Source organism: Ctenopharyngodon idella, chromosome 18 (genome assembly GCF_019924925.1).
Source record: "Ctenopharyngodon idella isolate HZGC_01 chromosome 18, HZGC01, whole genome shotgun sequence".
Lineage (NCBI taxonomy): Eukaryota > Metazoa > Chordata > Actinopteri > Cypriniformes > Xenocyprididae > Ctenopharyngodon > Ctenopharyngodon idella.
This window is the reverse complement of record NC_067237.1, coordinates 32424437-32433979: the sequence shown is the minus strand read 5'-3', so window position 1 is coordinate 32433979 and position 9543 is coordinate 32424437. Positions and strand designations below refer to the sequence as shown.

At 37.0% G+C, this 9543-nt stretch overlaps 1 protein-coding gene across 1 annotated transcript; it reads left to right on the top strand.

Moving 5' to 3' along the window:
- Positions 1–200: 200 nt before the first annotated feature.
- Positions 201–8937, top strand: LOC127499991 (P2Y purinoceptor 2-like). Its single transcript, XM_051870740.1, has 2 exons — positions 201–252; positions 3719–8937. The coding sequence occupies exon 2, from the start codon at positions 3731–3733 to the stop codon at positions 4712–4714; it is 984 nt and encodes a 327-aa protein (XP_051726700.1). The 5' UTR covers positions 201–252; positions 3719–3730; the 3' UTR covers positions 4715–8937.
- Positions 8938–9543: the final 606 nt, after the last annotated feature.

The window sequence follows — 9543 nt, the reverse complement described above, 5'->3', positions numbered from 1 at the left end:
TTTTTTTGGAAACCTGTTTACCTCTATTTGAACTGCTTGACATAAGTTTACTTTTGACATAAATAGTGTGAAGCTCTCAGCAGTGATTTGCATACTAGTACCTGTCCTGACCATGAAAGCAGGCTGAGGCGTGTTGACACGAGAGTACCGCCCACAATGAAGAAATGCAGCATGAACAGGCAGAGGAAGAGCAAAACTGTGACCATGAAGAGGGTGAGGGGACATTCCTGAAAGTATCTGCTGAAAACACATGTGAGTATGTTACTTTTTTTTTTTTACTTACTAAATGTGTAGTTTACAAAAATGTATAATTAATTTGTTGCATTATGCAGTGTTATAATTTATTTTTCACATCTGTACAAAGATAAAACCAATGGGTAACACTTTACAATAAGGTTTTATTCGTTAACACTTTGTAACTACTTTTGTTAACATGAACTAAGAATGAACAATACTACAGCATTTATTAATCTTACTGTTAATTTCATCATTTACTAATACATTATTAAAATCAAAAGTTGTATTAACATTAATTAATGCACTGTGAAATAGCATGAACAATAAACAACTGTATTTTTAATACATTAATAACACAGAGATTAAGAAATATTGTAACAAATGTATTGCTCGTTGTTAGTTCATACATTAACTAATGTTAACGAATGAGACCTTATTGTAAAGTGTTACCAAACAATCAATATATGTCTCAGTTTGTGGAATATAACTTATTAAATAAAGCCCTTCTATTGACTTAAAAACACAACACAACCATTCATCCTAAAAACACAGTAACATTAGACATTCTGCAAAATGACGTTCCAAAACTGGTAAACACTTGTATACTGTATATGGAGTTCAAAAGTCCATATTAATAAAATAACATTGATTATGTGATTCTTTGTACAGACGGTCAGATTTTCTTCCGGTCAGATTCTCAAGATTCTTAAATCATGCTGTAAGAACATGATCATCAGGTTTTGGTTATGTCAGCTCCAGTGGTTATGACAGTAAAGCATTTGATAGTTCTTATAGGATATTCTCAGGAGGTTTTGAAGATACTTTGTGGCTTAATTTGCTTTATTGATCGATATGATGTGTTATTTTCTGGCATAAATGAGAGTGCTGTCGGGCTGCATGATTAGCGAAACAACCATTTTGTACTTCTTTAAAAGCTTATTTGTGCGTCCCCTGAGTTTGGAAAAAGCAATTTGAAATTACTCTGTTAAGATCAATTTTCCAGGAATATTTGTAGTCTACCATATGCATGACAGTATCAATATGGGTGTGTGCAGTTTGTGGACATTTACCACCTCTTAGAAAATGGCATATGTAGCCTATGATCCTAGCCAAATGCCACAATGATCACTTTTTCCACTTAAATATTGCAACATGACAGTTACATCATGACAAGTTGTTCAAACTAGATAAAGATCTATCATAAAATGCAAGACTAGGCTTGGAGAGCAATGAAATAAATCAGACTATCCATCCATACATAGAAAAAAAACTGTCTAATGCGAAAATAAATGCTGTCTGGACATATAGCCTACTCAGGCCCGTCGCAGAGGGGGTGTATAGTAACGGGGGTCTACTGTTGCGAACAATTTGTTGTTTGTGTTGTGGATATTTAACAAAAATTTTGCTTCGCTTCCTATATTCAGTTTAAAAGCTGTGTAACTGAACTACGCACATATATTTTTGACGCTTAAATGATGTTCTAAATTATGAATTGGTCAAACGCTTTTGCAAATCCGCTCGCATTCGTTGGACTGCTCTCTCACTGAATCACCTGAAGCGATTTCTCAGTCAGTAAAACAAACAGACAGTATCGAGAGAACAAACAGCTGTTTTTTAGTTGTTTTCCTCTGTGAACATGTGGTAAATGTATGACTGACAATTTTGTTGCTTTTTGGATTTAAAAACTTTATGCCTATTTAACTTTTTAGTGTTAAGTATAATGCTATACGCGTCATTATACTTAACGCTTTATACGCGCGCACACGTCGACCAGAGCGAGAGAGCAAGAGCACGCCCATCAACACGCGTTCGGCTTTACGGAAGTCATTGGCAGCGCTGCACAGGTCACGGGACTTGACAAAATCAACAATGTCACCAAAGAAGTGTGTTTTTGGTTGTGAGGGAAAGATAACCTTGCTTTCCAAAGAACCCAGCATTAAGTAGAGCTGAGAGTTTTGTGCTCACGCATTACATTGATGCGCTCTTGATATTTGTTATAAAAAAAAACCATAGAAACTGATAGTTTCAATCACTTTTTTATTGGTTAAAATGAATGGAGAATATCTCGTGTTTTTCTGAGCCTGCTCGAGCCCTCGTGATCGGCGCTTATGTTTTATAAAAAGGCCCAATTCTACACTGGATTTACATATCGTTTGAAATTGAAAGATGGAGCGGTCACAGCGGTAATGATCCCGGTCATGAGTCGGAACCACAGGTGGTGAGTAAAACTGTTTCAAATGTCTGTTTTGTTGGCAATCGGCGTGTAAGTGCATATAATGTAAACAATACGAACGTAGTGAATTCATTAATTCATTATTCATCATTCACTATATGCTATATTCATTATAGTGATTCAAAAGTTATCCAGGGATAATGCGATGGTATATTGTGTGTGTTTAAATACATTTGTTTAGCTGACCATTGATAGCTTGCAGATGATCGCTACGCAAAAGCTGCGCGTGCTCGTCACTCTTTAGCAGCGTTCACACGGCACACCTCCAGGAGCTCGGCTGTTTTCGGAAAGACTCGTTACAGCGTATGTATCTTTTATAAATATGATAAAACTAAAGACTTTTTGGCGATATGAAGGATGCACTACTACTCTATTGGTACTCAAGATTAACATAACATTGGCTGTGTGTGATACCCCCCTTTAAATAAAAACCCTTTGTGCGTACCATCAGATGAAATCCTGCAGGCGTCCATGCTTTCTCCGTCCATGCAATAAATGCACCTCCAGGAATGTGCGCGGATTTCTAACTTCTCAGGTAATATCTATGGTTTGACCCATTTCAGAATGGGCCAAAATCAAAATGTAAAATGGACTGAAATGAAGCTCTCTGCGAACTTGACGTTCGATGCAGCGCTGACTGACATATCACGTATGCGCGTGAATCACGGTCACACGCACACGCTCAGACCAGTTACTTCATAATACATTTTTAACAAGCAGAATAATGCAGTCACGATACACAAATTGTCACTTTTAACTATGTATTTTATAGTATTATAGTATTTCGAAGGACAAAAACATGAACTTTAACAACTGGCTTTACATCATCAAGTCAACTGTCACTTTACTTTGGCTCGAGGCCCTGTGCGATCGCACACTTGGCACAGCCCTTGCGACGGTTCTGATTATACTTCATGAAATTATAATTTGTATTTACTCAGCATTGAGTAAATACAAAAACTACTACAATGAGTTATAAATATTTATATAATATATTATTCATTGCGACGACCACTACTGAAAAAAATGCTTTTGTGTGGCAGCTTAGCCATTATTTTCTCTTTCTATCATAAAACAGCATCATTCATGCTAATATTGTTTTGTTGACATATAAGAGATGGTTAAAAGTTCAGAAGATTAGTTTTTTTTTTGTTTGTTTGTTTAATATAAGATCAATATGTAAATTTAAGCCTCCAATTAGATAAGATTTCCCCTTAGATATGATTTTGTTGTCTTATTTTTTGACAGATCTGGATCAGAATGGCAACGCTTAACAATACTGTACCAACCAATGATAGTAACGTGTATCGTTGTACTTTAAAAGAAGACTTCAAGTACATTCTCCTCCCGGTGAGTTACAGTCTGGTGTTTGTGGTCGGCCTTGGGTTGAACATCACCGCCATGTACGTCATCTTGTTTCGAACCAAACACTGGAAGCCCAGCACCATCTACATGATCAACCTCAACGTCTGTGACACTCTTTACATCCTCACCCTTCCGTTTCTGATCTACTATTACGCTGATGAGAACGACTGGCCGTTTGGCGAGCCGATGTGTAAACTGATTCGTTTTCTCTTCTACACGAACCTCTACGGAAGCATCCTCTTCCTCAGCTGCATCAGCTTGCACCGATTTTTCGGCGTCTGTCATCCGATGCGCTCTTTGTCCATGATGGATTCCCGTCGTGCTCGTTTTGTCTCTGTGGGAGTATGGGCGATCATACTCATCTTTCAAGCCCCGATCCTTTATTTCTCCAGGACGAGACATGTTGATAAAGTTGAGGTCTGTCACGACACCACCAGCAAGGAGCTCTTTGATGAATTTCTGGTCTACAGCTCAGTGGTGATGTTCTTGCTCTTTGTCCTACCATTTGGGGTGGTGGTGGTCTGCAACGGGCTGATGGTGAAGAAACTTCAGGAACCCAGTGTTGGTGGAGGACCAATGTCACAACGCTCCAAGCAGAAGTCAGTGAAGATGATTATTATTGTGCTTCTGGCTTTCATGTTGTGCTTCCTGCCCTTCCATCTAAACCGCAGTATATACTACACCTTCCGCTACCTGGACCAAGAGAACTGCGACATACTTCGGCTCTCCAACAACGCCTACAAAGCCACGCGACCTCTGGTCAGTCTCAACAGCTGCATCGACCCCATCCTCTACTTCATGGCAGGGCAGAGCTTCAGAAAATCCATCAACAAGAAACCAAATATAACAGCTGATAAATACCACTCAACCTTACTGTGAAGATGAACATCTTGAAATCACACTTTATTAAAAATAAAGTTTCAAATCAAGGCTTTCTTAATGATGCCACAGAAGAACCATTTTTGGTTCCTCAAAGAACATTTCAGTGAAGAGTTCTTTGAAGAAACAGTGTGAAGAACATGTCTGAACAAATCTAAAGAATCTTTTGTCCACTATAAAGAATCTTTTGTGCAGTTGGAAAGGTTTCATGGATGTTAAAGGTTCTAAATGGAACCACAGAAGGCAATAAAGTAATGTGACTTACTTCACAATGAGAAGTCAAGCTTTGCTTCACTATAGCATGACTGTTTGATCAGAGACTGTATCATATGTCAATGGAATAATTATATCAGTCTTAAAGGAGGCATTTTTTATTTTAAGCTGTATATTTTTCTGTCTTTATTGCACTTTATGTAAACATACAAAAAAAAAAAATCACACTATTTTAACTTAATAATAGGAATAATGTAATGTAATGTAATAATAAGAATAACTTGATAATAGGAAAAATGTTTACGTTAAAGGGTTAGTTCACCCAAAATTGAAAATTACCCCATGATTTACTCACCCTCAAGCCCTCCTACTGGTGTATATGACTTTCTTCTTTCAGACGAATACAGTCGGAGTTATATTAAATAGTGTCCTGGCTCTTCCAAGCTTTATAATGGCAGTAAATAGAAGATGAGAATTTGAAGCCCAAAAATGTTCAACCATTCATCATAAAAGATATCCACATGGCTCTGGTGGGTTAATAAAGGCTTTCTGAAATGAAGCAATGTGTTTGTGTAAGAAAAATATCCATATTTAAAACTTTAACCCTCTATGGTACGCAATATGATATCAATGAGGAAAAAATTATTTGTGTTGTTTTTCCTGCTTAAAATTGGACACTTTAACAATATCAATAAGCATTTTCATAATTTTTTAATTTATTTAATTTTTATAAGTTTGTTGCCTCGAGGCAACATTGTACCACAGTGGAAAAATTTAAACATTTGGCATTTTCATGTAGAAAAAATAAATATATTTATTGAAAACATCAATTTCTTTAACTAGACACTTGAACAAACAAATTTATCCAGTTTTTAATGTATTAAAAGTTTCATATTTAATAAAAAGTAACATTTTATATCCATTGTACCATAGTGGAACACAAATATTACCAAACCATCATATTATTATGTTATTATATCAAGTTATCATATATATCGTCATCCTCATCTCCATCTTCTCTCTCACCCTCACTCTCTCCCTGACGGATTGTCACTATGATTTCATCTTCCTCATCGCAGTATTACCCCTCATCATCACCCTCATCAACTGACAGTGTTACCTGTGTTTTATACATTTTTGAAGTGCTATAGAAAATGTGCAGATCATAATATATGCAGATATAGTATGTGAATTACTATTCTTATAAGTGCATTACAAAATCATGTGAAAATGCCAACATATTTAGATAATTCTAACTCTTTTCCTTACAAATATAATACATTTGCATTCAAACCTATTATGCCTGTATGGCCTTATGTGATTCCATTATGGTACAATGTTGCCTTGAGGCAACACAGTTTTTTGTTATTTTCTCTAAAACATTTGATGATATACAATGTAAAGTTCTTAAAAATACTTCTTTACTTGCTAGTGAAGGTGACTCATATTTTTTGTGGGTGATTAAATGGATACAAAAAAGTGAAAAAAGCACTATTCATTGGAGAAAATATGGAGTCATGTGACGTGTGCTGAAACAGGACACAAAATGGACCCCTGTTGGTCATGTTTTGGTCTTTTTTGCACTTTTATTGATTAGTATTTGAGTTATTCTGTCCTGAGATACGTTTGATCAATCAATTGGTGCCTTATTTTATTAAAAACAAACTAAAATAGACCATGTTGCCTGGAGGCAACACCGTACCATAGAGGGTTAAATACTAAAATAACTAGCTTCTGACAGATGGCTGTAAGCATCAATTTATGGCGAAAGAGTGAACTCTGACCTGACGCATGACCTATTGATGAACGCGGAAGCGCAGAGGATAGAGCAAAACAAAACACTGGTCATGAATTAGAAGTCTAAAATGGTAATTTTTAAAGAGAAATGTCAGAGGATTTTGATATAAGAGAAGAGGAGCTTGAGTTTGTTGCCCAGCCCTGTTTGTTTGAACAGAGAGAGAGGCGTCAAAGCTTACGCAACTCCTACATCGCGTAAAGCGATGATCCCATTCAAGCGCTGGCGACTTCCGGCGACACGAGCGACAGTGACCGTTGACAACAGAATGTAGGCATGTCAAGCGACGGGAGATGTGCGACAACCAATTGAGTACCTCAGAGATGACGTGTTTTTGTGGGCACAACCCGGAAGCAAGTTAGCATTTTAGGACTTCCGGTTCCATCGCCCTAAAGTCTATGGGTTTTCTGAATGGGTTTTTACTAAATCACCTGAAATAAGGTCTGTGGTTAACAAAGCCTCTAAATATTTTCACGTTTTGATCTATGACATAAAACACACCAGTTATAACCCGCTTGTGATTTTTTAAACCTTTATTGTGTCTTAAAAACGGTGGTTGCTAACAAGTTGCTAAAAGGGACTACTTCCTTTGGCGGGGACTTTAGACGTCATCATGACAAACTGGACATTTGGACAGAATTTCTCATGAAAAAGTGGATAAGTATTCATACACAGTGCAGATCATAATCAGGGAGCATGTTTTTGAAATAAAGTTGTTTTCTAAATAAAGTTTGAGGAAGCTTGGTGGTGGTGATGTTGATCCGCGACAATGGTGTGCTGTAGTCCGTTTATAGCCTACTGTTAGCTTTTTATATCTGACGACTTTATTTAGGCTTCAAAATGTATAAATGTTGTGTTAACTTGTAAAGATTACCTTGATAGACAAAACGTGTAAGTGTCATAACCCTTTGTTAAACACAGAGCTTATTTTTTGCGATTTTCCAAAAGTCTATGGGAAAAATGCATAGGCTTTCGATCGAGGGAACCCGTGCGCCGCTAACTTCCAGGTTGGCCTACAAAAACACGTCATCTCTGAGGTACTCTATAGGAGTGAAGGATCTCTGGAGCTCACGTCACCGTCTCAAGTGCAGGCAAGACAGACAGGACGTAGTTCCGGAGCGAATTCACTGTTTTATATGATTTGACTGTATACATGGATATAATAAAATGATGCACGTAAAAGAAACTGTCGGCAGTCTTGTGAGTTCGATTCATACATTAATAGTTTGTGATGTTAATTATATGATGCAGTGAGCAGTTTAGCACTGCTGCAGTTCATATTACAGTTTCCTCTGCATTGTGTTGATTATTAGGGACAAGAAAATTGATTATTTGTCAAAATCGAATGACGTTTTAGTATTTTTTGACAGTATGACTGAGTTTAATTTGTTGATAGATCAATCGTTAATTTAGTTAATGATTTAATGCACTGAGCAGCACTGCAGTCACAACACTCTACAACAGCAGAATGTTACATTTAATTCTTTTAAGTCTAATTCTTAGTCAAATTAGAATGATTTCTTAGTTTTATATATCATTTGTGACTGCATTTTTTATAGATATGATCAGATGTGCAGTCTACCAATGATATTAGAGCGACAGCACTAGGAACGCCCACAAGCGACTTCACAGTACAGAGACTAGCAACATGCAGCAAAAAGTCGCTGGCGGTGTGAACGGGGCGTAAGTCTTTTTGCGACGTGCATACAGATGTCTGCCGGAAGCTAGTTATTTTAGTTTTCAAAATTTAAAATATGGATATTTTTCTTACACAAATGCATCACTTAGATTCAGAAGGCCTTTATTTAGCCCCTGGAGCTGTGTGGATATCTTTTATGATGGATGGTTGCACTTTTTTGGGCTTCGAAATCTCATCCTCTGTTCACTGCCATTATAAAGCTGGGAAGAGCCAGGACATTATTTAATATAATTTTATAAAACAGTTAGTTCCTGTCCTTGATTCTGATTGGTCAATAGCCATGTTTTATCGCTTCACCCAATGGTTCTGTGTATCACTACACAACACCCTTAGCAAACCCTCTTAGCAACATAAACTGTTTGTTCTCAGTTGATATTGTTCATTGAAGCTTACTGTATTATGTAGAAGAGTATTGTGAGAAAGAGATCGAGTGAGCGAGTTTATTACTTGCATTCAGATTTAGCATTTTCCTTCAGGTCAGTCCTATGTTCATAATAAAAAATCTGTTTCAATGTCTGATGTATTATCTTGTCCTTTTAACAGTTAAGGGGTTTTCCCGTGACTGACAGAGCTAGTCAAAGCATTTGTCAGTTGCGTCTTGTTCCGTGTTCACAACAATTCAGTCTTTTCAATATAAAAGTCTTCGCTACTGACTGACGCACTCATAAAGACAGTCTTTGCCGCCATCTAATGCCGCAATAATGTAACTTCTGTTGCTGTTCATGGTCAGGGACTATTTTGTCCGGCAGAAGGAAGGCTTTATATAGTTTACTTCATGAAAGTTGCATTGATACATATTTTTTGGTTTTAATATTTGTATTGTGTGGTAACCGTTTTATGAAAGCAATAAGGTACTCGAGGCTAGTGCTGTATCGTGAATAAGTCACGACTGGAGGGGTTGCAGGCGTCATGCCTAACAACGCCCTTCAGCTGTGACTTATTCAAGATACAGCACAGCCTCAAGTACCTTATTGCTTACGTATTCATCTGAAAGAAGAAAGTCATATACACCTAGGGTGGCTTGAGGCTGAGAAAATCATGTGGTAACCCTCAAACTTTTGAATGGTAGTTATTACCAGAAAAATCATTGCATATATATATACAATATGTAAAGATCTCAAA

Bases quoted from the DNA above. Each gene is read 5' to 3' on its own strand.
- LOC127499991 (XM_051870740.1), top strand. From the start codon at position 3,731: ATGGCAACGCTTAACAATACTGTACCAACCAATGATAGTAACGTGTAT.